Below are 27,270 nucleotides of genomic sequence, written 5' to 3'. Positions count from 1 at the left end.
TACTGTGAATAGAAATTTATTGTGGCATTGCTTGATACAAAAAAAAAAAGCAAAAAGGAAGAACAAAGCATTTTTTTATTTCTTTGTAAATGTTGTAAATGTACTGACTGTCTATACAAGCACATTTAACCTCAATATGAATTCAATTGGAGACAATAATACAATGTAACTTTTTATTTTAAAGGTCTTCCATTAAAGTCCAGACAAAAATGCACAAAAACAAAAAAAGCATTAGTTATTGAGTATATTTCCCCAATCGCATTAAAGCTGTTGGTCTGGATGTGGTGGTTATTTTGCAAATCAGAGGAGTCAAATACACCAAATGCTTTAGTTTTCCCCCCGTTTCAAAGAACAATTGAGAAATAACTAATTAAAAGAACAAAAGTGAGTGAAAGTCACCTGCTACACCTGTTAAAAAAAAGCCAAAATAAATAGCTACCAGGCACATACAACTAGATTTTGTGAGGAAGGAAAATCTGGAGATACTAATTACTGAGGATCTGCCTTTTCAAATGCAGGGCAGTTTGTCTTTTTTCATTTTTCTTATCATAACTAAGGACTAAAATAAATGCAGCAATCCTGTGAGCACATTAAAAAGCTATTTTCTGCCCATTAGGGGGAAGCAGAGTGCCACTGTAATACAGTCATCCTAGCATTCCTAGTATTAATTCCTCAAGCACCTGTGACTGAGAACAAAGAGGTTGTGAGGGAATCCATGGGGAGGAATTAAGTTACAAAGCACACACTCAGAACCCCTTAGGGAGCCGCAACTAAATGTTCACAACATGTAAACACTGAGCTACTGGGAACTGGAGAGAGAAATTGGGAATTAGCCCACATATCGCTGTCAATATCTGAGGTCATGTAGGGTTGGTGTGTGTGCTTGGTATGCACAGCAAGATTTATTTTAATATGCTAATATTTCTGGAAAGATCTAGAAACTGTGATCTATGCACTTTAGTAGTTATTAGAAGTGATAAGGGGTGTGGGTGACCCAGTTGGATGTCTGATCTTTAGTGCGCTTGGCAGAACTGTGGGTTGTGAACAAAGACTTAAAAGCCTCTGACTTTTCGTTCATTTCCTGGATGGACCTCTTTGTAGCAGAGGCTGATGAAGACTTGGTCGCTTTAGACGAGCTGGAAGATCCAGAGGGTCCAGCCACAGCTGAGTAGTAGGATGAAAGAGACAAAAAAAAGGCATCTTTAAAAATAAGGACTTGTCCCTCCCCACAGGTTGATAATACCCATTAGATGTTACTTTAACTACAATAGTCTAAGGAGCTTGGAAAGAGTCTAGACTTCTTTAAGTTTAGTCGAAGATGTTTCACCTCTCATCCAAAAAGCTTCTTCAGTTCTAAGGGCAATTGGTGGAGAGTCCCAGATTTTAAGACCTGTGGAGAGTCCCCAAGAGGGTCATGGACCCCCTATTGATCCTCTACCTAATCACACGAGCCAAGGTGTGAAAAAACAAATGCAACAATACTGTCATGCCTTATGTAGCAGGTGTATCAGAGCAACTCAGGAGAGTTTTCTCCAAGCACGACATCCCAGTGTACTTCAGACCCAGCCACACACTCAGACAAAAACTGGTTCATCCCAAAGACAAAACTCCTACACACAAACTTAACAACGTAGTGTATGCTGTACAGGGAACTGGGCATGCTCAGACCTCTACACTGGAGAAACAGCCAGTTCATAAACACATGGCACAACATAGAAGAGCCACCTCCACGGGACAAGACTCGGCTGTCCACCTGCATCTAAAGGACAAAGGTCACTCTTTCGAGGATGCCAATGTTCACAGAGAAGACAGATGGTTTGAAAGAGGAGTGAAATATGCCATTTATGTCCATTGTGAGCGACCATCTTCGAACAGAAGCGGTGGCTTACGACACCAGCTGTCTGCCATCTATAATCCAGTTTTGAGATCCCTTCCTAGACGCCTTAATGCCCACTCACATTCTGGGAGATTTGACCTCAGTAAATCACATGACAGGGTGGGGCTAGGCTTCACAATGGGTTCATCCAAAACCTTGGCTGATTGGGACCCACACCCGTTTTCACACCTTGGCTCGTGTGATTAGGTAAAGGATCAATAGGGGGTCCATGACCCTCTTGGGGACACTCCCATAGGGTTTAAAATCTGGGACTCTCCACCAATTGCTCTTAGAACTGAAGAAGCTTCTCGGATGACAGGTGAAATGTCTTCAAGGAAACTTAAAGAAGTCCAGACGCTTTTCTTTCCAAGCCCCTTAAACTACGATGACCTGGATGACTGAGAACACTTCATAGACATTTTAACTACAGTAGAATTTTACTTTAATTGGACATCAGTGGTAAAACACTGAACATTAGACTGAACATGGATCATTAACCTCCTGAGCCCTAGAAGAAAAAATGTGTGATAGATTTCCGTTTAGATATTTTTTCTTTGAAACAATACTTAAATTAACTGTGGAAGTGGAGTCAAATTTAGAGCTGTCAAGAAATGAGGTGGACAAGAGCAAGACATTAGAGCACGAAGGTGAAATTTCAGACAGAGTGAAAAGTTCATACCAGCTTTTGAGGAGCCTGGCAAAATGATAACATCCATCGCCCATTATGCACAAGAAGGATTGTATAAGCTAAGGCTCTGAAGTTGTGGGTAGTTACTGGTTTCTCAACTGTTATGCAGGACATCAAACTGTGAAGGTAATCAATCATACTTCATGGCAGCCTTATTGCATTCTCTATTCACTTTCCAGAGTGCTTTATTCTGCTCCCACTTAGCTGTGACATTAAGGTCATTATTACTTAGACTGCCCAATGTTAATGAAGCTCTCTCAACTTAATGAATTGGCTTTAATTAGGAACCAGTAAATTCAGATTTTAAACTATCTTTACAAGCGGTGACAACAAATAAACTGAACAATATTTCAGTTCCAATGCCACCTTCAGAAATGACCATTTCCCTCTTGTTTGTGTGGTAATTTTTTTTCTATAACCTGGTTACCTATTTTCTGTTACACACAACCACCAGACAATGGTTTCCTGTTTTCATGTTACCTATAGAATTTCCAACCCAATTTCAGTATGTAACCCAAATTGAATTGATAAAGATAGCAGATGTAGAGTTTAATAATATATATGCTGAAAGTGCATAAATTACATGACTTGACAAAATAAGAGAAGAAATCAAAATCTTAGCTGGTGGGAATGTGTGTGTGTGAATTCAACTGAATAGGTTTTTATTTCCCCTTCTAGATATTAAAATGCCTAAAAATGAGAACCCTACATTAAACAGTTCCTATTATGGATGGTAGGTACAGTCACACCACCCCTTCGTAAATTCCTTTAAAGATGATGAGCCTCTGAGCTTCCACCTTCCTACTCTGATGTCTGGCCTTTGTCCACCTCATCCCCTGACAGCAGTAACACTGACTCCTCTTCCATAGTTCTGAGTAAATTATCTTTCTGCTTCATCCTGCCTTCTGCTACCGGAAGTATGGACACTGGTTGAAAATGTAAGTAGTAAGTCCTGCTGTTCAATACAAAGGACAGTGAATACAATTTTTGTTTTGGAAGGGATAAACTTATTGTACATTTCTGAAATCAAAGTCAAAGTTAAGACTCTCAAATTGAAGAAACAATCTGAGTGTAAGCAATAGAATCACAATGCATGCCAATCTGTGGAAGCTGCAATTTCCATCATTTTGAAAAGAAAGTGCTCTGCAACCTCCACAAATGTGGCATTAATAAAAAGCCCATCATGTCCCATTGACAGTATAGTAGGAGTCGTATAGATAGCATAAATGGTGCTTAATGTAGCAGTCTCAGTCAGAGGACAAAAATTCATTGCTGGGTCTTAGAAGGTTAATAAAAAAAGGGGCTGAATGAATTACATACAGAAAACCACATTCATGTTTTTAAAACAGTCGGCTTCAAGAGATTTGTGAAGACAATGCAATGTCAATAGACTATTTGTCTGTACGTAAAAGATCCAAGTATTGTTATTTACCTGACTGGCTGCTGTCACCACCATTTTGTTGCGAGCTTGTTCCTGCTATATCAGTGGGAGGAGACACTGTGCCGTCTGTGTGGAAAGCAATCAGGCAAGACAGAGGATAAATGGTTGAAAGCACTAATACTTATGTAGCGCCTTTTAACTGAGCACTAAATGTGCTTTCTTCCTACAACCCTCGTTCACCCAATCACACACACATTCATAACAAGCACTTTTTTCTATACCTTGTCAAACATTCATCCACAAAAACATTCCAATGTATGCTTTAAGACATGCACTGACTGGAGTGCCCGGCAAATTGATCCACAGACCCACCAACTGGTAAACAACTGTTCAACCCCCTGGGCCATGTTTTTCCCAGACTGTGTAAGTTGAGTGGACTTATACTGTTCAGTGAAATACGTTGGAGCAGGGTTGGACTGGGACAAAAAAATCGGCCCGGGCATGTTGACTAGAGACTGGCCAAACAGGTATTATAGGAAAAACCAGAAAGCCTTTGAATGAAAACACGAACGCTGTTGTAACAGTGATGTACACTGTTTTGTTGGTGTATATGCATCAATGCATCCTCCCTATTCTGGTATTCTAAACAGTACTTAGCCGAAACCCAAAGACTGCTTGGTCGAGTTAACCTCCTGAACTATCTACAACACATGGTGGAAACCTGAAATTAAGACAGAGAAGACTAGAGGTGAGACATGATCATTACTGAATATTAAAAATAATAAAGTTAGTGGTATTTTCATAAACTATTTATTTACCACGTCAATGGCAGGGCAAATATTTTTTCTAACATGGCAACCTTTAAAAAGTGAAAGGAGACAGAAAGACAGGTGAGAAAGAATAAAACTTTTTTTTACAGCTGTGGCTCCAGCAAACGCCAGCTGATACTAGAAAGTAATATTAAGTAAATTCTAACAACAACAACTTATAAACCTTAAGTGTTGCTGCTGTTTAGCAGCCTCCTCCTGCCTCACCTTTCCCACCTTTCCAAGTGGTGGAGACCAGCCACTTGCTAATGTTACTGAATCTATGGAAGCTCCGCCATAGCCACCACCAAGCTGTTGAGTTATTTTTACACATCTGCCAGCATCTGGCCAATCCACCACCTTTCATTGTTTATACCGTTACGTAAAGAAAAAAAAACCCCCAAAAAAACAAACATCTGCCCATAAAAACGAAAAATCACCCCCACCCCCCCACGGCAAATGCCCGGTATGCCTGATGGCCAGTCCAGCTATGCATTGGAGTGTTAATCTGAGTAAAAACAAATCGAATTCTGGGGTTTCTCAGTTAGTCTTGTTTGTGAGTTGAGAGCGTTGTGCTATTGTTGAAAACAGGAAACCACGGCAATGTTTTCTGTTGGCACACAACACTGACACCTTCAATTTAGACTAATTAACATCAGGTTAGACTGCAGATCTACAGAGTCTGGTTCAGTGTGACTATTTTTGCATTTCTTGGCTCATTTATAAGAGTAAGAAAAACAACTGGAAATAGTAAGACACATTCACAATTATAGGAAATGTATAATATAGGAAGGTTTTTACATTTTTATTTACAATTGTAAAACTGTGGAAAGATCCCCCCCCCCCCCCCCCCCCCCCCTTTTCTTTCCATGCAAAAAGGTGAAAGACAGTCAAAAAGGCTGATATTGGCCAATATTACTTATTTCTATGACTAATCTTTTACAGTAACACTTAATCCTGTGTTATTGGAAATGTGTCAGGATCTAGGTTTGCACAGGAATTATGAAAAACACTGTATGTCAGTAAATGACATATGACAAAACCAGCCTGATACATTACCGCAAAACCAGAATAAGATAAAGTAATAATGTCCATCATTGATGTACAAAGTATGACTAACTAGACTGAAGTGAACATTTGCTTGGCCACACACTATATATCACATTTATGAGTTAAAAGTTTAAATAACCCAGCTAGTACATTACAGCACATTCAAAATATTATCCAAATGAAGAAGAAAATTTTCTGGCCTTTTTCCTAGTTCGTTGGCCTTGTTCATGCAAATGCTGAACACATACGATGACCTACTTACTAGGCTTCACACAAACCTTTTGATTCTGATGTTGACACCGTTTCAGTTGCTTTACTCTTCTTTGATTTCTGAAAATCAAAGAATACTTGTTTCAGGGTTTTGCAGTTGTGAAGACAGATTCTATCAAAAAGCAGAGAAGTCACACACCTTAGTTTTAGCTTTGGCCCGCTTCTCTTCCATCTTCTCCCTCAGCTTGTCCACCTCCTCCTTGTTGCCATTGAGCACAACAATATCGTCATCTTTAAATGGATCCCCACACTATAACACAAACATTATATTCCAGATAAGCGAGTCTTAAAGGGATTTAGAAAAGGCAAACATGTTTGGCAACAAGTGTAAAGGCAGAAGAAATTCACCATATAGTGTTATTTCTGCTAATGCACTGTTATCCAGCACAACTGTTTTAAAATTAAATATGAGGTAGGACTTTCACATATATTATCTGAAATCATGAAGCAATGAGCAAGTTCTGTGTCAACCTCTGTTTACCATTTAGTACCTAAAAAGGGAACTACTTCAACAACCCCCAACAAAGCAAGATGTTTTGCAAAACCTGCACATAAACCTCCTCTCTTTCTCAAGGTGGAAACAACAGACCTGTTTTACTATTTGAGGAAACAACACACCATTCAGCAGAGCAAGCTATGAAGGATGGTGCTGTGTAATCCTAAAGTAAAGTAAACACTCAACCAAGCATCACTAGCTGCACTCTATATAGAGCAAGTCTTGGATGGAAAATACTGGTGTGGAAAAGCAGGACTTTAAGTGGTTGGTTAAAAAAACGTGACCCAAGATACAACATCCAATGTAGAAAATATTTTTTTCATTTTTATTGAAAAAGGAATAAAAGTTTTTAACTAAAATACTATGCAGGCTCCGAACGAGTAAAAAAGTGAGTTTTTTTAGTTATAGGTAAACTAAAGTGCTAAGGAGTTACGTTAAACCTTTACTTGAAATTTCCAGGGAAACACGACTAGCTTATTTTACTGTTAATTGTGTTATTATTGTGTATAATTCTCTATTACTAGTATTGTGTATAATGCTATTGCTAGCGCCTCCTTTCAATAGATTCACACTTTGAATGAGGTAAACTGTTATCAGTGACAGTAGCTTCTTGGCAAAGGAGGATTAAAAAAGTGCCTTTCAATTACTTACACTTTTAAAAGCTGCCGCCTGCTAGCATTGATAAAACATTGTCTGGTTGTATATGCATTATAAATTTTGTGGCAAAACAGGAAGTAACAAAACTGATTGTTGATTGTAATTAACATCATTTAAGGTATTTTGAAATATACATATTTGGCTGTCAGGCTAGTTTAAAATGATTTTCTCTGAAAAAGTGACTGCTTTCAGTTTCACTTCGTGTAAGTACATGTAGTCCAATCCATCTTGCAAATCAGTTTTGTTTTGTTTTTTTAACTTTCTCAATGGACGTTCATTAAATGTTGCTTGTTTGCATCTTTTGCAGAAATTCGCAGTAAAAACTTTTTTTTAAATATGCCTTTTGCTTTTTCCATGAGCCATTAATATCCACACATACCTAGAACTCAACATTAAATAACAAAACTATTAGATCAACCCACAGATAATTTCCGTGTCGGGACACGTCCCTTTTCCATTTTATTTGCATGCTGCCTGCCCATGACTGGCTAAACTCTGTGAAGCATGAGAGGGGAAAAAACAAAACAAAAAGCCACGAATACAGTCAGTCAGACACGCACACATCGATGAAATGACTAAGACAAAGAAATGTTATTCTATGTTATTATTTCAAATGTTTGACACTTGAGATTTTTACAATACAATAAACCATTCTGTCACATCAAATCAAAAGTTTAATATTTGCTCCAGATCCAAATTAAAATGTCATTTGTTTCATTGTTGCTGTTGTTTTCATCGTTCCTTTGGTTTCAGAAGTAGCACTTGAATTATGATTTCATTTATCCACAACAGTTTGTAAGTTTGCTAATAGAAATACAGGATAATACTGGTTAACGAGAACCCTGTATGAAACAAATTGGCTTACATATTTGTGAAAGTCTTGCGATTAAAAAGAAAAAGGCTTAGGTTTTTGTGTCTCTAAACATATATAAACAGGATGAATGCTTTTAATAGGAAAACACACACCCATATTCAAAAACAAATATTAAACCCCTGAGTAACAAGTAGGGGATCCATTGTGTGGTTGTAATGCAGGCTCACTGGGTGTGGACCGTGTCCATGTGCTCTGTTCAACACAACAGAGATAATCTCGGGAGCTGACCAAGCAGCAAATAAACTCTGTGGGCCGCTATGAAGTCTGTCACTCTGTTGTTACGATCCCTAAAAATGACACAACCTAGCATGAAGTCAGTTAGTAAACAAGTCAACCAAAATCTTCTTTTTTTTTTCGTAACTGCAAGAGGCAACAAGATTGTGAACAAGAGACGAGTCACGCTGCACACCATTAACAGGGCAGATAAACTGGAACTAATCTTATCTGAGAGGAAAAAAGAAAGAAGAAACTTGAGGTAATGAGATTCGAAGACAAGCAAAAAACAAGAATACTGATGTAATACACAAGTGAGCAGGAGAGAGAGAGAGATAGCAAGAAAGTGTGTGTGTGTGTGTGTGTGTGTGTGAAGTGTGTGAATATGACTCCTTATGTCAGGTGTGTGATTGGGTGTTCATGCTAGTAACCAGGGAGGGCCGGACTTGTCTCATGGGGCTGTGGGAGGAGAGACATAATCAGCTGCAAACACAACAAGAGAATACTCCACACAATTACAAACCACTGTGGCTCACTCACAACGCAACATCAAGCTCTGAGAAAGAAACCTCCTGACGAGAAGACAAGAAAGCAATTCAATTTAGCTTGAATATATTGCTGACACTACCGCTACTGCTGCTGATGGCACCAAAAGAAATGACTCTTCACTGCAGGACTTCAAATGAATTATAGCAACATAACTCGCAGGAGCAATTTAGGTCATTAAAACCCAAACAGGTGCTGATGTACAAAAGTTGACCTCTTCACTATAAGGAGTACAGATTGACCTGCATCAAAGGTAGGTCACTAAGCTTGGCATTTCTTTCTTTACATATTCTGCTATTGTCTGCTTATTTCTGTTGCCTCTGACCAAAGCAGCAATGTGATAAATGATTGCACGAAAACAAAATATAGTCGAACATGCTGATCTAAATATGATCTCAAATTTTCATTGCAAGGAATGTATAAACAAATATTTTAAGAAACCAAAGCATTTTTTTATCTACCCAAACTCATAACCAACAACCAGCAAGCTATTCCTCGTTTCTACATATGAACTGTTCTTTCTATTAGTCGCAATATGAGAAGGATAGGAATCTCAGCAGATCAGAAACCTGCCTGCTGATAAATTCTCAGGAACAGGCTCGAGTGAGGATGTTTACTGTGACAGAGAACAGTGTTCAGACATGTCTAAAGCTTCTCTGCCCTCCAAAGGATACTTGGCTATAAATTCTTTTTTTAAATTAAAAAAAAAAAAAGTTGTACTTTTTTCAATTAAACTCAGGTTTACTTACATAGGACCTAAAAGTATTTGGGAGAAAACACCAAAACTTAAAAAGTCCCCTGTAAGCAAGCAGTTTGTGGGGAGTGTAGAACTCTCTTTTAACAGAAAGAAACAGCTAGCAAAACCTGGCTCCTAATCTGCCATATCCAGTTGTGGGTGTTCGGATAGAAAGGAAAAAGACAGGGCAATGAGTCAGAACAAAACCAAAAAACTGAATCATAAGCTACAGTATATAAGCATGTGGGGAGTAAAAAAAAAAAAAAGAGGCGAGTAGAGAAGGAATGCTTGATGCATCACAGCGCACCAATTTAGTCCCTAAAAAGGAGCTACTTCAAACCCCCTCCAAAAAAGCGTTTTCGGAGACGTCTGTTACCCAACAGCTCGATAGCTAGCCGGGGTTCAAGGCTCATTAGAGCCGGTGAGAACACCGGACTCCCGGCAAATCGTTTTCAAACCCACCGCCATCTTTCACTACTCAGGTTAAACATATATAAGTCACTTAGATAACTTAAAAATGTTATTGTTTGGCTTTTTTCAGTATTTTATTTGTTCCTGAGTAAATCGGTTTGGCTGAGATTAAAGTTATAGTTTTTACACAGCTGAATAAACGTCAAGCAGACAACTGATTATCAGAAGTGTGAGATGCTCGAGAATTTACTCCGGTGTCCTGTTATATTTTAGATAGCAAGGAGCAGACGGCCGAGTTTATTAAACATCACCGAGACAATCTGCAAATTTCATTAAAAGTTTAATAAACTATCATCTTGTCTTTATTTTTAGTTAGCACATACCTTAAACACTTAAAGCTGTAAGCTAATGACAGTTATATAAGAGCAGACACATGCTGGTGCAATAAGCTGTAAGTTTTACGTCCAATGGACGCACAATCTGATTAGTCGACTAATCGCAAAAATAATCGTTGACTAGTCGACTATCAAAATAATCGTTTGTGGCAGCCCTAGTGCTGTGAAGGAAAGAGTGCTGTCAAGGATGACACCAAGACTCTTGACCTGAGAATCCATTGATAACTCTGTTGTCAGAGTTATCAATGGATAATGAAAGACTTCTGGTTGGAACTTTAGTCAGTTTTGATTTGGTGCCTATTAGAATAAATTCTGTTTGATTGTCATTAAGTTTAAAAAAGTTGTGAGTAAACCAAACCTTGATGTCACTTAAACAATCAGAAATAGTTGTGGGTAGGAGAGTACCTGTGGGTTTGGAAGATAAGTAGAGCTGGGTGTCATCTGCATAGCAGTGAAATTGCATGTTATACTTCTTGAAAATATCACCTAGGAGTAGGAGATATATAATACAAAGTAAAGGACCCAGGACAGAGCCTTGAGGTCACCAGAATTAACTGGAGTAGACAGTGATCTATGAGTGAGTAATTGAACAAACTGTGAGCAGCCAGAGAGATAAAAAGAAGACGTTTAGAAGAATCTGATATTAATGGATTACAATACTCCACCTGAAAGAAAGCAGCGACACATATTTGCTTAATGCACGTTGAAGGACATATCCAGTTCAAAAATGACTCCCAGGTTCCTCACAATGTTACTGGAGGCTAACGTAATGCCAATCAAGAGTTTGCGTTCTGGTTAGACATCATGTTTCAGAAATTTTTAGGGACAAATATAATAACTTTAGTGTTGTCTCTAAAACATGCCTGTCCTTTAACTCAGCAGTCCCCAACCCCCGGGCCTCAGACCGGTACCGGTCCGTGAGTCATTTGGTACTGGGCCGCGAGAGTTTTCAGGGTTATTTTGTTATCGTTTTTATCGTTAACTCGGTTTTCCCGGGTCTTTTCACGTGCGTTATGAATAAATCTTTTTTTCGGTACCAGTACTAGTTTTATTTTGTTGTATTTATCCGCGACACCTTAAAGGCCAGTCCGTGAAAATATTGGCAGGCATAAACCGGTCCGTGGCGCAAAAAAGGTTGGGGACTGCTGCTTTAACTAATTAATTTGTGTAATCCAGCTTCAGAGGTTACTATAGATTGGTATCATCTGTGTTGTAATGAAAATGTATGCAAAATTGTCTAATAACAAGGGAAGGGAAGCATCTATAATGTAAACAGAATTGGTCCCAGCACAGAACCCTCTGTAACTCAATAACAAACTTGTCATGTGAGAAGACGACTCCCCATTTGCATGCACACATTGGAATCCATCAAATAAGTCATGATTAAAAGCAATGCAAACCATTTCCTTTAACACAAAAGCATATATGAGTCTCTGTAGCAAAATACTGTGGCCAATGAATGTGACACTGAGATTTAATAGGATAACCTGTTGTTCAAGTAAAGTAATTGTTCATTGTTGATGAATTCTGAAACTACACTCCCTACTGAAACTACACTCCCTAGTGTGTAGTTTCAGGGAGTGTAGTTCCCCCTAGGGCACAGGTGTCGAACTCCAGGCCTCGAGGGCCGGCGTCCTGCAGGTTTTAGATGTGTCCTTGATCCAACACAGCTGATTTAAATCGCTAAATGACCTCCTCAACATGTCTTGAAGTTCTCCAGAGGCCTGATAATGAACTAATCATTTGATTCAGGTGTGTTGACCCAGGGTGAGATCTAAAACCTGCAGGACACTGGCCCTCGAGGCCTGGAGTTTGACACCCCTGCCCTAGGGGAACTACAACTTCCCCCAAATAAACCGCTCCTCTGCAAGTGATCAGTTAAACGTTTTACATGTACTCTTTCAAGAACTAAATCATCTTCTTCCCTTTGCCACGTTGAAAATATACATAGCAACAAGATGAAAACAAGTTATCCGCAAATGAACTGCTTTGCATTATCATAAAAAATACATCAAACATAGTGATCGATATCAATTACCTTTGCCATGCTTTTGTAATATCATCATATACAGAACAGCAATTAATTCACTTCCTGTGTTGCAAGCTGTGGTTCTAGGAAACACATCCCATAGACATTGCAGAAGCACTAAAGCAGCAGCAGTTAATGTATTACATACTAGCTTCATCAATTAGGTCCAACCTAAATACTTAACCCTATTTTATATTCCTCAAGGATCCAGGATCCTTCTGCAAATAATCCAACTGGATGTCTCCACTGCAGAAGCTTTAACTGTGGTGGTACTGGCAGACTACAGAGAAACAGGGCTATTATGCGCCAGCTTGAAGGGACAAAATGCAGCTTCCTCGTGTGCCTCGGGATAAGTATTATTATCTTTTCCTTCATTTATCTGAGGACTAGGACGCCACCTGAGTTAAAGCCTCCCCCATCTTCAAGTTGCAAACCTTTCTCAACTGCGTGTAAAACTTTTTTGCCAGGCATGAACAAAGGAGTAAATTGGTACAGCCGTGACTGCCAGGTATGTATTTCCCCCCCACCCTTTCTTTACTTCTGAGAAATAAAAAGCACAAATATTCTAGATGAAATTTTCATTTGATCTAACAACCAGTTAGGAGCATTAGCACAGTCACATTGACATTCCTATTTAAAAATGAGTTTCAACAGTAACAGTCGCAATATATGCTTTTTTGGTCTACAGGTGGAAAGCTACATTCTAAACAGCCACCTGCCGTGCTCAAACTTGAAAAGAGATTTACACTTTATAACAAAACCTCTAAGTCGTGAAGAGGAGGCTTACCCTTTAGCTTTCATTGTGACTATTCATAAAGAGCTGGAGCTTTTCATCCGCCTCTTGAGGGCAATTTACATGCCACAAAATGTGTACTGCATTCACGTGGATGCTAAGGCTCCACGGGAGTATCGGGAGGCTGTACAGAAGCTAGTCAGCTGCTTTCCAAATACATTTCTCTCCAGTCACAGTGAAACTGTGACCTACGCTGGTTTTTCTCGTTTGCAAGCAGATCTGAATTGCATGAAGGATCTAGCGAAATCCAAGACAGACTGGAAGAAGGTGGTGAATCTGTGTGGACAAGATTTCCCTGTTAAGAGTAACCTGGAACTGGTACAGTACATGCTGAGCCAACAATGGAGGGATAAAAACATGACACCTGGGGTCAAACAACCGATGTCTATGATGTACAGAACGCAACGCCAGTACAAGGAGATTGTGGGGTCACATGTAGCTCCGAAAGGGCTAGGCCTGAGGAAAAGGCCTCCTCCACACAATCTGCAATTATATTTTGGAACAGCCTACTATGTTCTTACAAGGCCTTTCGTGGACTTTGTTCTGGAAAGCCCGATAGCGCATGACTTCTTGGATTGGTCCAGGGACACATTCAGTCCAGATGAACACTACTGGGTGACGCTCAACCATATCAAAGGTAAAATGGCGGTTTTAAACAGGTGCACAGACACAAAACTCCACGCTTGTTTAACAGCTAGCACAAAACTATTAAACATGTACTAATGTGAGTATGATGTGATATAAACAAAAGATGATATGAAACAAGGTTCTAGGTTCAAGTTTCCTTATTAACTGGAGCCTGTGTCTGTACCTATGTGGGCTTTCTTTAAGTACTTCAGTTCCTTCTCATAGTTCAGGAGACTGAATGGGTTTCTGTCAAGTGACCTATGTAGGTTATACTTTTCTTTTTCATTTTTGTCAGCTAGAATAGACTCCAGCCTGCCTGTGACCATTTGTTATCCTCATACATTTCATTTCATTACCCCCTGGTAAAATGAAAACTTATCAGGAATTATAACAAGTTTAACTTTTGCAAATTTGATCAATTTCTCTACTTTTAATTGCTTACAGACTGCGAATGCTACCCCTTCCTTAACTTTTCTTTGAGATGTATCAAGAACTGACTCTCAAACAGCAGATGAATGAGGCCTGAGCAGGGCTAGTTAAACCTTGATAATTCAATTAGGTCATATAATTACCAATTTTGTCTGATTACATGTTTTAAGAAGCTCCAGGCAGTCGCATTGATGGAGGCTGGGAAGGAGCTATCCGGGCAATCAAATGGCGGGATCAAGAAGGAAGTGCACACAGTGGTTGCAAAGGTATAGTCATATATGTCAATAAAGACCGGATTAGTTACTCTCCCAGAGATTAAATTCTACCAATATTTCCTAATTATTTAAATTATAAAAATGTGGTACAAATTAGGTATTTAGTTTTGTAATCCAACAATAAATTATTAATCCCACATAAATCTTTGTGAGCAAGTCACATGTACATCCATAAATAGACACACACACACACACACACACACACAGATATATATACACACACACACATCTATCTATCTAGATATATATATATATATACATATATATATACATACATATATACATATATATATATATACATACATATATATATATATACATACATATACATACAGTGGGGCAAAAAAGTATTTAGTCAGCCACCGATTGTGCAAGTTCCCCCACTTAAAATGATGACAGAGGTCAGTAATTTGCACCAGAGGTACACTTCAACTGTGAGAGACAGAATGTGAAAAAAAAATCCATGAATTCACATGGTAGGATTTGTAAAGAATTTATTCGTAAATCAGGGTGGAAAATAAGTATTTGGTCACCTCAAACAAGGAAAATCCCTGGCTCTCACAGACCTGTAACGTCTTCTGTAAGAAGCTTTTCTGTCCCCCACTCGTTACCTGTATGAATGGCACCTGTTTGACCTCATCATCTGTATAAAAGACACCTGTCCACAGCCTCAACCAGTCAGACTCCAAACTCCGCCATGGCCAAGACCAAAGAGCTTTCGAAGGACACCAGGAAAAGAATTGTAGACCTGCACCAGACTGGGAAGAGTGAATCTACAATAGGCAAGCAGCTTGGTGTGAAAAAATCAACTGTGGGAGCAATCATCAGAAAATGGAAGACATACAAGACCACTGATAATCTCCCTCGATCTGGGGCTCCACGCAAGATCTCATCCCGTGGGGTCAAAATGATCATGAGAACGGTGAGCAAAGATCCCAGAACCACACGGGGGGACCTGGTGAATGACCTGCAGAGAGCTGGGACCAAAGTAACAAAGGTCACCATCAGTAACACACTACAACGGCAGGGAATCAAATCCCGCAGTGCCAGACGTGTTCCGCTGCTGAAGCCAGTGCATGTCCAGGCCCGTCTGAAGTTTGCCAGAGAGCACATGGATGATACAGCAGAGGATTGGGAGAATGTCATGTGGTCAGATGAAACCAAAGTAGAACTTTTTGGTATAAACTCAACTTGTCGTGTTTGGAGGAAGAAGAATGCTGAGTTGCATCCCAAGAACACCATACCTACTGTGAAGCATGGGGGTGGAAACATCATGCTATGGGGCTGTTTTTCTGCCAAGGGGACAGGACGACTGATCCGTGTTAAGGACAGAATGAATGGGGCCAAGTATCGTGAGATTTTGAGCCAAAACCTCCTTCCATCAGTGAGAACTTTGAAGATGAAACGAGGCTGGGTCTTCCAACATGACAATGATCCAAAACACACCGCCCGGGCAACAAAGGAGTGGCTCCGTAAGAAGCATTTGAAAGTCCTGGAGTGGCCTAGCCAGTCTCCAGACCTCAACCCCATAGAAAATCTGTGGCGGGAGTTGAAAGTCCGTGTTGCTCGGCGACAGCCCCAAAACATCACTGCTCTTGAGAAGATCTGCATGGAGGAATGGGCCAAAATACCAGCTACTGTGTGTGCAAACCTGGTAAAGACCTATAGTAAACGTTTGACCTCTGTTATTGCCAACAAAGGTTATGTTACAAAGTATTGAGTTGTATTTTTGTTATTGACCAAATACTTATTTTCCACCCTGATTTACGAATAAATTCTTTACAAATCCTACCATGTGAATTCATGGATTTTTTTTTCACATTCTGTCTCTCACAGTTGAAGTGTACCTCTGGTGCAAATTACTGACCTCTGTCATCATTTTAAGTGGGGGAACTTGCACAATCGGTGGCTGACTAAATACTTTTTTGCCCCACTGTATATATATACACACATATACATATATATATATACACACATATACATATATATACACACACATATACATACATATATACATATATACATACATATATACATATCTATATATATCTATATATATATCTATATATCTATCTATCTATCTATATATATATCTATATATCTATCTATCTATCTATATATATATCTATATATCTATCTATCTATCTATATATATATCTATATATCTATCTATCTATCTATATATATATCTATATATCTATCTATCTATCTATATATATATCTATATATCTATCTATCTATCTATCTATATATCTATATATCTATCTATCTATCTATCTATCTATATATATCTATCTATCTATATATCTATCTATCTATCGATATATATCTCTATCTATCTATCTATATATATATATATCTATATATATATATATATAGATATATATATATATATATATATACACACACACACACACACACACACACACCTCCTCGGCTCCAGACAAGATTATGAGGCCCATAACTGGCTGAAAACAAGGTTTACTCAACAAAAGATGATAAAAAGTGCTGATAGCAGAATTTGTCTGATATGGCATACTCTCCACTAGCTTTACGTCAAAGCTTATATAAGCTTGCGTACATATATTTATTTATATAATGGAAACTCGTAATACAAGGAACGAATTTTGGCATAATGCTAAAAAAAAATCATGTCCAAGCTGCTGTTTTCCAGGGCATTACATACGAGACATCTGTATCTACGGAGTGGAAGACCTACCATGGATCATCAGCATGGACAGCATGTTTGCCAATAAGTTTGAGAGTAATACCTTTCCTGAGGCACTAGACTGTCTGGAGCAGTGGCACAGAAACAAGGTTCTCAACCAGGCAACTGTTCCCATAGAACCGTCATGGCTACTGGCCATACACAGCAACTACAGCAACAGCAGCAGCTACTTTAACAGCAGTGCTGGAGAATGAAATCACTACAAACATGCAGTCTATATCTAGTTGAGCTTATTTGCACTTGTCTTGTGTTGTTATGTCATAATGTGAGCATAGGAAAACAAAACCAAGGAAGACAAAATGCATTCAATATGCATTTCAAGACCATGTGTGTATACTAATATATTTATCTATGAAACTTTATCAGTGCTGTCCTTTTTTTCTAAATACAAAAATAAAATATGAAATAAAATCTGTCCATGAAGCAAAAATAATGACTAAAGCTTGGATGAAACGCCACTACCAAAGAAATGTTATTCAGTATGACATTCAGTTTGAAAAACACAACTGCTGATAAAGGTGTTGACCCTTTCTCCTATTTAAGAAGTAACAGGTGTAAACAAATAAAAGCAATTGTGATAAAGAGTCCTAACTTTCACATGATCTTGCGCATGCTGTCAGTGTGTCTGAACAATACCCGAGTAAACAGTGTTTTGCCTTTTTAAAAAGAAGGTTTCTCTTATATGAGCTACAGAATTTTCTAGTAAGTCAAGCTAGACTAAAGACATTTGGTTATGTGAATGGCATTTTTACTGGCAGATCAACTTATGCAATGACTCCTTGCAAAAAAAAATAAAAAACAACAAAATTTTTAAAAAAGGACAAAAAGTGTGTTCGGTAAACAGCAGCATGCAAGCAGAGTTCAAATATGAACCCACAAAAGAAAAAAAAAAGAAAGAAAGAGATAAATGCTGGCTTAGATAAAGATTCAGTCTTTATCCAATAACACACACTCTGAACTTGATTCTGACAGTTCAGCCTTAGATAACAATTTTATGATGGGTACTGGATGCAAAGGGGAAAAAAAAAGCCAAAATGGCTATCACTTTTTATAGAACCTGTCCAAAACTCAGCACAATCTGCTTATTGTCTTACATGGATATAACAAAGCGTGATGTTGCATTATCAGTTATTTTGTATGTTTTACTTTGACATTTAAAGTTAAGTGAACTGTACTTTACATTTCCTAAACTTAGCAGCAACTGAATAAAGAGTGGGTAAAGTCAGGCTAATCGTATTGGCTCCAGAAACGGTGCTGCCTTATAAGCCTCTTATCAAAAATCACAGTATTCTAAGTCAGCTTCCCACGAGAAGCGCTGTAGCTTTTCTTATACTTTTAGATATTTTTGACAAAGTCAAACAACTGATCTGTCACTGTTCCAAAATGCTTTTAATTAAACAGAAATAACAACACTGACCAGCTACCATCTGCTTTCTGTTACCTCAAAATAGCCTGTGCATGGGAATTTTCCACCATAGTTTTAATGCTACTTACAACTACAAGGTCAGAACCCATAAAAGGCCTTAGGCCTACTTCATTCATATTCCTGTGTGGCTTAAACTAGGGCAATCTCAGAAGCGACTTGAAGAAAGGAACAGTGCAGTTTAATCTATCCAAAACACATCTACTCACATAATTAAATGTTGTGATATGGCATGTTCTTTATGGTTTAGTATTATTTAAATTCAGCAAGAGGTCAGTAATATTGTAAAAGCGCATTATATAAAGGTCATGTTCAACTAAAGTGATTAAACGTTAAACTTCCTCTGATCCTCAAACTAAAGTTCACATGGATTCTAGTGCAAATTGTGAATTCAGCAAAACACGGGTCAAAACATGATGAAACCAAATTTCAAACATTTGCCTAATCACATATTCCTATAGAACAACAAAGTGGTTTGTAGTGGACTATAGGAGCACTTTAGTTACATTTACATTCTCTTCAGGCTGTATTTTCTTAACAATGCTGATATTGTGATAGTTTTTAAAAGTCAACATGCTATAATTTTTTTTGTTTAAAAAAAGCAACCCAAAAATAATAAGTTATTTATCTGTGTGTATTCTACGAACGTAAAACATTGCCAGAGTTCACTTACATTTTTATTACTAGCCCTTAAATACCGAAAACAATGTGAACATGATGTTTTTTTTTTATTTCTATTTATGTCTTCTCATGGGAGCATTAAATCATTACACTTCAGTGTAACTTGCATTCTTATCCATCTGAGCAACCAGTTGTGCATCTGGAACAAAGCTAATACCAGACTGCTGCTATCTTATCTACATTTTTATCAAACCTGCCTATTTACAAATCATTAGCGTTGAAAATTTGCTCAGTGTGACCTAAACTAGCAGCATTAATGCCAAACACCCAAGGTCAATGATGGGGAACAGTTTAATGGCAGTAAAGATTAAAAGTGTCTTAAGAATTTTTTTAAAAATTCTGTCAGAGTTGACAACCCACTGAGGCTAAATAGCCTGGGAAAATAAATAAATGAATGTTGCCTACCTTGTGGCAGATTTCTGTCTTGACTTCCTTCAAGGCCCTGTCTGAAAAGACACAGCCACAAGTCTGGAGGTAACAGAACCTAAAAAACAGAGAAACACTTATATGAAATTGCTAAACAGTTTCCACCTTTATCGCTTTTAGGGCCATTCACCAAAAATAAATAAATAAATAACAGACGCAGGGCTGGGAGCTGTACTTCTTTCTAACTTTATGTGATCTAAAGTTAGGTCCATACGTTTTTGGGTTATTGACACGTTGTAATTTTCCCTCTGTACACTACCGCCTTTCTTTTCCACAACTGACAAGGTCCCACAACAGCATAACAGCAAAAGTAACCCACAGACGAGTTGTTTGTGACACTACCCCCTGGTGACAGGAAACAGCTACAACATGTAGACAAGTCTGTGGCATAGCATCTTGGAGCCCTTAGATTTTGTGAATGTTTTTGTTTTGTTTTGTTTGTTTCTTAACCATAAAGAATTTTGACCTCATTCACTTTAGTTTTCCTCTGTGGCCTTTCGGGCTTGTTGGAGTTGCAGAGCAGACTAATGCTTTCTTCTTTTCAGTAATGTACCTGATTGAAGATTTGGCCACTCCCAAGGTTTTTGATTTTTCTCTGATAGGTTAGTTTTGTTTTCTCAGCCAAATAACTGTTTTCTTCACTTGCATCAACATTTCTACCAAATGCATTTTGTTAAACTCCAGAATCAAAGATACAAATCTGTACTTCCATTACATTTTGATTATTTAACTAACGCTGTGTTCCAGACACCTCAGAAGTCAGAACTCAGGAGTGACATCACTCCTGAGTTGAGTGTGATTCAGTCAGAGAAGACAGTAAAAACAATATGTCTTATGCCTTGCTTCTTAGTAAGATAGAACTATTCATCCATCATTAACAAAACAGAGCAATACTTGTTTTTCTTTGACTCAAAAACACTGCTGCAGCATGGTCATGGATCGAACCTTGTAAGTGCTGTGTGAATGGATTATTTAACGAATCACAAATACGAAACAATACCAGCACAGGTTAAAAGTTTTACACTTTTAATAACGTTTATGTTCAGTCCTGCCATCTTACAATTGTTAACTTGTGGGTGGCGTGTCTACTTTGAATTTCTGAGTTGGAAATTTGAGTTGAGAGGGCGTTCCAGATGAAAGTTTCCACTGGGAACTTGAAAATTCTGATTTCCAACTTAATCTCAAATGCGGTATTAAAGTACGATGTGGTTATGTACAGAGGTAAAATAAAAAAATTTTTTTAAAAAATGTAATTTTAAGAAACACAGAATTGTCCAGAAATTCATAAGTATATCAGAAGCAAGATAGACAAATGCCATCATATGTTTTGTAGTGAATTTCTAACATGTATTTAGTATATTAAAATTAACTTAGATACAGTGACTTGCTCCTTAAAACAAAGAGAGAACATGAATTGTCAGTCTTATTTTTTCATTCTTAGGTTTAGTACCTCTTCACTCAGGTTGCTTACCGGTGTTTGCCATTCATTTCCAACCCAACTACAGGGCAAATAAACATGCCACAATGAATGTCTTCATATCTGTCTCCCTTTGTATTTCTTCTTTCTCCTTCCCATTCAGGATTATCAGTCAAGTTCAGCTCCTTTATATCCTTCAGAGAAAGCAAATAGATAGATTTCCTGTTTGAAACCACGAATAAACACACAAATATGTGTCCAGAAACACATGGGCTGAAGTCCTCCAACTGTGTAAATGGATAATGTAGCTCTGTATCTTATTAATTACAAAAACAAACAAATAAAAAAACAAGTTAGATGTTCACACTTCGGTGTTAATATACCTTGATCCCACGGATGTGTGTTACAGCCTCAGCATTGGGTCTCTCAGCCGACTTATCCAGGAGATACTCAATGATAGCATCTTTGTTGTACAGTCTGAAAAATAACATGGGCCAGACCACCAGAACATAATGTGGTGTAATGAAAATATGAAAAACTGTACAGTCTTAATTCATGTCTGATTTTTGTTATTTGTGAAACGGTGTTTATATCTTCGCGCTGTCACATCATCGAGCGATACCGTGTCCAAACATCAACTAATGCCCGAGTACAAAACAAGACAAAAAAAATAACTCACCTTCCCAGTTCACAGGAGACGATGGGTCGTCTAAGTTTCTCTTGACTCAATGCACAGTACTTCCATTTGGCAGCCAGTTCAGCATTTTTATCAACCTGTTTATGTAAGAAGACCGTGAGGAAAGAATACGCCATGTAGCTTCGTCTAAAACACATCAAGTTAACTAACGTTCTGAAAACTCACAGCAACTACATAACGTACATTAGAAACCACATTCAAATACCGTAATATGTATTCTTTTTATTTTCGTGATGAAACCCCGAAACTTAATAATACTTTATTTAGCCCGTTAGCATTAGCAACTTGTTAGCGTTCGAAAAATATCGCCAACAGGGATATTTTCTATTTAAAAACGGAAGGGAAACTGAAGCCACGTAAAGCTAACACACCTTCTCGATTTTCTTGGGCCCTTTCACCAACTCGTGTCTTTTGGGAATCGTGCCACCATCACAACCCATCTTGAAAGCTCGCTTCTAACTAGTTAGCTCAAACAGTCACACACAAAAAAACAAAATGCTACTCTCATCAGACAGGAAGTTCTCGGGTTGTAAACAAACAACGAGATCTCACTAAAGCTCGCGGGATGTGCAATGAATTCAACGTCGCCCTCTAGTGGCTGAATGACTAGAAGTTCAAACGCTGCATGTGTATCTAATAGCTTCGGCCGTGGTGTGGCAGCATCGCTCTAAATGTGAGTATATTTATCTAACTTGAGGCTAGAGGAATAGAAAGAAACTACATATATATTTTTATATTGACTTTTTTTATATTTTGTTAAATGTTTTGTTTATTTTTTTCACAGCTAGTTTATAATGACTTAATTTAGATCAACTAAAATCACATATTTATACTGTCTAGCATGTAAATACAGAATAAGAAGGTGATATCAAAGTCAGAATAAGAAATTGTCACAAAACATATACTATGCAAAAATGCACATAACAAAATAAACAAAAACAATCCAAAGGTTGTATGGTTCCATAGCTTTTGCTAAACTATAGCGCTTTATGACCCCGCAGTCAAGCACACAAACATAAAACAACTTCACACAGACTTTCATTGTCCATCCATCTCAGACATTTTCAGTCAGCCATTAAACCCAGAACTAGTAAGTGACATTAGTCTGGCTTTCAGGCCTCTTGTCAGAGTGGTCTAAAGATGAAAGTTTCCTTGGAAGATAGTTCAGTGAGTGCTAATGAGATCTGTTTCCTGTGCCTTGCAGGCTGCAGATTAGTTTACTATCGATAGTGCTGTCCAAGAGCGACCATTAGTTTGGGGAATACCTCAGTGGAGACATCTCTGGCGGCATGACTGATAATCGTTGTGGAAAAGAAGAAGGAATAAAAACCCAGCACTAGACTTCATTTTGGCCCAGAAAATAGATTTCAACCTCTTTATGCTCACCACACACTGGAAGCCACATACAAAATACAATACATTACCCAAAATAAGCAAAATTAACAAATACAAACATAAAAACATTTTTCCATTTTCCCTGTTGGTTCGATTGGTTCTTCCTGTAATTTATAAATTGTGTTATGTGTCTTATTGAATTTCCTCCCTTTCTCACACAGAGCTAAATGTTTAGTATGGATTTTCATTAGAGGCAATGGAGTGAAAGCTCTGTTAGCAAACTATCTTTGAGAGAGTACAGTGCCCTGGGCTGAAGCAAATCAACACCTCAATGCACAATGGCCAAAGGACAAAAGAAACCTGGTGTGATCTTCTATCACTTCTATCACAAAAAAGAGGTTGTATGTGTGTGTGCGTGCACGTGTGTGTGTGTGTGTGTGTGTGTGATGTACGTAACTAACCTCACCTCATCAGTGGATACATTGTTGTATTTTGCACCTTTCATTTCTATCTTTTTTTTTTACCATCTTTTTATTTATTTCTTCATTTTTTGAATTATTTTGCATGTTTTTTGCACGCAACAGAAACTCAAAATACACACATGTAGCAGGATAAGTCACCAGACACTAGCTTTAATCGAATTAAAAAGAATGTGAAATTATCACATATAAAAAGTAAGAATAGGGATAGTGCAAGTCTGAATGTCCATATGTTTTCTAAATCTTAAGAAGTGACTGGATATTGCAGGCGCAAGGTCTATTTTTAATTACTGATTGCTAACTGATAAAATAATGGCACTGCAGTGGCCTAATTGCAAAATAATCCCTCTTTTTTACATCTGGTCTGAAAAAGTGCATACAGATCCTCACTGTAATAATCACAGCTTCTGTGCTTTCTAAGAGTTGAATCTGATTAGTTTCCACAGCTGAAATGCCGCTTCCTCTTTTACAAATATCTCCCTCTGATTGACCTCCCTCCCACGCATATCTTGGTGGTGCTACCCAGCACGGCTGACCCAAAGAAAACCCCAACCACTAAGCGCCCATCCAGCCTCATGTTTATACTTCCATGATGAGTCCAACCTGCATAATCAGACTTCCAGTGACTGGCCTTGAACTGAAACTGTATACATCTTAACCATCCCAGTCATCCAAAGCAGCCAGTGGAGACTAAGACTGCATTAATTGCATAGACCAGCCCTGGTATTGCACCGAGTCCAATGCATTTAGCGTTTCTAATTGGGGAGGAATTGCTGTGTTTACATTGGCGCTAGTTGATAGAGCTGGACTCTTAGCCCTGCAGCCAACCAAGCTAACGCTCTCTGAAGGAGAAAAACCAAACTGCCTAGTCCCTGAAATCTCTCTGGACAGAGCTGGAAGGAAATTATTTGGAACAGAGCAGAGGGCTATTTTCTCAGATTTATCATGGGGGATGGTGAGAAGGTAAATCTTTCTTTCTTTTTTTTCCTCTGGCAGATTTCACCTTAAAAAATGTGCAGAGGCAAGAATGTGATTATTTGTAGTAACTAACGAAATGCCATCCTGCAATGGGAATAGCTGCCACAGTTGATTAATATCTGTTTTATGCATTTATAAATAATGACATGACTTTTTTCCAAAGCCCAACTCTTTGAAAAATAACATGCCAAAAATAAAAGATGTTAAATTTATAGATTTATGAATGAAAGACAATCTTGTTGTATCTCAGAGACTGCTGGATAAGCAGGAGATTTGCCAGCATTATTCAGTTTTCAGTGAAATATTTATTGTTAATGATTAATTGTGATACATTTTACATTTCAAAACTAATCATGCCTTGACAGCTCGCATCCTTTTAATTTCCTGAATCCCATCAATTAATTTTATTTGTCTGCTGCCCATACAGGAATAATATAATTTAAAGGCTGTTTTGACATCATTTCACACTTTTCTGGAACGACTCCTGTGGACAGTGACGCCCCACCGTGTGCATGAACTTTCAGATTTCAACTGCAAATCTACCTTTACCATAAAAATCTCCCTCAATAAAAATCCTGGCAAATGAAAAAATATTTCGTGAGTTTAGGTTGAGTAGGGAATGCTGCTGTACTCAGTCAACTCTAACAGCACGTATCCAGCCATATACAAGTTCATGTACCTAACATAAAATGAGAAATCCAAAACCCTGGAAAAAGAACACCACATCCAACATGAAGACTGAAACCAACGGGTTACCACACACCAGTCGACCACAATTATTTTCTCATTCCTTTTTCTGTTTATGTTGAAACTCACATAGCTAAAATTATGTCAGTTGGAAACACTGGCCATAACTAATTTTTCTATCCTCTTGGTCTGAGCCATGCTAGTGTTATTAACCCTATTGAGTTTTTGCCACATATTGATACAGACTCTTGATAGCTTGTACGGTAAATTATCTCATGTCATTTGGCATCAAGTCCTAACCACACAATTGTCATTGTTTAAATGATCAAAGATCAAATTAGACTTTGCTTTTATTGCTCAACTTTGTGCAGGAATGATAAAGAAAAACATGCCTAATGTTGTCGTAATTCCTCCTGCAGATGATTGCGGGACATTTTTCCCTGTCGCAGCAGCCAGCTGTGTGATAGTTTTGATCCACTGGCTGCACTGAAGTGTACAGCTCAACAATTTATTTACCACAAATTTCATGAAGAACTGGGACCTTTGTGAGCCCAGCCAAGCTGACACACAGAGCCATGCGGCAGCACACAAGCGCAGTCCACCTGGATGCATTTTTACCATCACCCAGCCAGTTTATGATTATCTTTTCCACTGTGGCAAACCAGACTGAACACCCACCAACAGATAAATGGATACATGCACGGCCACATGCATTCGCAGTCTCTAAAAGCAGACGTGCTTATGATACAGACACACACACGTTCCAGGGTTCCTCCTTGATGGCTGTGACCTGGTAAGGAAAGTCTCCATACATCAATAGAAGGTATATGAATGGAACAACTCCTTGTGTGCTGGCAGCAAAGACTCAGTCACAACTCGTTAGCCTGACAGGCTAGCAGAAAGGTTCTGACAGCGTCCTGGCTGTGATCGGTGTGGCCTGGGGTGATGGGGACATACCTGTGGCTGCTTTGTGTACTCTGTGGGCACGTGGTGAAGACTGAGCACACGTAGCAGCTGAAGCCTGGCAGCAACAGTAGCTAAGGGTCTAGGTGTCCACGCCAGCCGCCGCCTCACCATACACGTCTTCAGCAATAACAAAGTTCACTCTCACTTTTTTCAGCATTTTCTACACCCAATTTCACCTTCTCGTGCCCTCTCTCACTTTCTCCTGCCTTCACACACTCACACAGACACACACAGATTATAGCCATAAGGGGAAACAGTGAATCTAAGCACTGCTGTGGTACAGTGAGCTCAGTGCTAAGTTTGGACACTGAGCAAAAATCCATTTGGAGAGCAGTTATTATTTCAGTTGATTAACCAGATTTTGGGGTTTTAAATATATAGATTTGTTGGTCTTGTTGGAAGTAGTTTGACAGTTTGGTTACTTTCTTTCAAAGAGTTAGATGGTAGGAATTGTAGACTAGTCCCCTTGTGCAGTTAGTAGGCCAAATAAATATGGCTACACCCAGTGTTGGGAAGGTTACTTTTAAAATGTATTCCATTACAGAATACAGAATACATGCCCCAAAATGTATTCTGTAACGTATTCCGTTACGTTACTCAATGAGAGTAACGTATTCTGAATACTTTGGATTACTTAATATATTATCATGCTGTTTACAACTACATGAATGTACTATTGCTGTGATTTATTACTGTTACTGAAGGTCCGCGGCTCCGAACCGTAGTAAAGGGACCTCTGGCTAATACGGTGGGTTCTGTGTCGGGCTCGTAGCCGAAAACTAGCTTTACTTTGTTGTCTGGGTCAAGTTTGCTAGCGAGAAACAGAGAGAGGCGTTGAAAGGCTGCTCCAACGGAACTTATTGTTTTTGGAGGAAAACACGAACACGGTGTACAGTCGAGT

General features: G+C 38.5%; 2 protein-coding genes across 2 annotated transcripts; one reads left to right on the top strand and one right to left on the bottom strand.

The window, feature by feature from the left end:
- On the bottom strand, nt 1–22,480 carry rtf2 (replication termination factor 2). Its single transcript, XM_006782775.3, has 9 exons — nt 22,296–22,480; nt 21,907–22,001; nt 21,611–21,704; nt 21,282–21,421; nt 19,790–19,868; nt 6,211–6,321; nt 6,080–6,131; nt 3,997–4,071; nt 1–1,164 (listed from the first exon to the last, which is right to left on the bottom strand). Exons 1-9 carry the CDS (start codon nt 22,362–22,364, stop codon nt 968–970), a joined length of 912 nt encoding a protein of 303 aa, XP_006782838.2. The 5' UTR covers nt 22,365–22,480; the 3' UTR covers nt 1–967.
- Nucleotides 8,838–17,770, top strand: gcnt7 (glucosaminyl (N-acetyl) transferase family member 7). The gene is made up of 5 exons (XM_006782774.3): nt 8,838–9,110; nt 12,633–12,936; nt 13,117–13,858; nt 14,448–14,543; nt 17,227–17,770. Exons 2-5 carry the CDS (start codon nt 12,730–12,732, stop codon nt 17,472–17,474), a joined length of 1,293 nt encoding a protein of 430 aa, XP_006782837.2. The 5' UTR covers nt 8,838–9,110; nt 12,633–12,729; the 3' UTR covers nt 17,475–17,770.
- Nucleotides 22,481–27,270: the final 4,790 nt, after the last annotated feature.

The sequence above is a fragment of the Neolamprologus brichardi genome, chromosome 5 (assembly GCF_056152115.1).
Source record: "Neolamprologus brichardi isolate AB-2024 chromosome 5, ASM5615211v1, whole genome shotgun sequence".
NCBI classification, from domain to species: domain Eukaryota; kingdom Metazoa; phylum Chordata; class Actinopteri; order Cichliformes; family Cichlidae; genus Neolamprologus; species Neolamprologus brichardi.
Note: the sequence above shows the minus strand (reverse complement) of the source record. Positions and strands in the feature narration are given on the sequence as shown.

Coding starts and splice junctions, on each gene's coding strand:
- rtf2 (XM_006782775.3), bottom strand. CDS start 22,364: ATGGGTTGTGATGGTGGCACGATTCCCAAAAGACACGAGTTGGTGAAA. Junction 21,705..21,906: donor GTCTCCTGTGAACTGGGAAG/GTGAGTTATTTT, acceptor GTTATTTTTCAG/ACTGTACAACAAAGATGCTA. Junction 1,165..3,996: donor TGGTGACAGCAGCCAGTCAG/GTAAATAACAAT, acceptor CCTACTACTCAG/CTGTGGCTGGACCCTCTGGA.
- gcnt7 (XM_006782774.3), top strand. CDS start 12,730: ATGCGCCAGCTTGAAGGGACAAAATGCAGCTTCCTCGTGTGCCTCGGG. Junction 13,859..14,447: donor GACGCTCAACCATATCAAAG/GTAAAATGGCGG, acceptor ACATGTTTTAAG/AAGCTCCAGGCAGTCGCATT. Junction 14,544..17,226: donor TGCACACAGTGGTTGCAAAG/GTATAGTCATAT, acceptor GCTGTTTTCCAG/GGCATTACATACGAGACATC.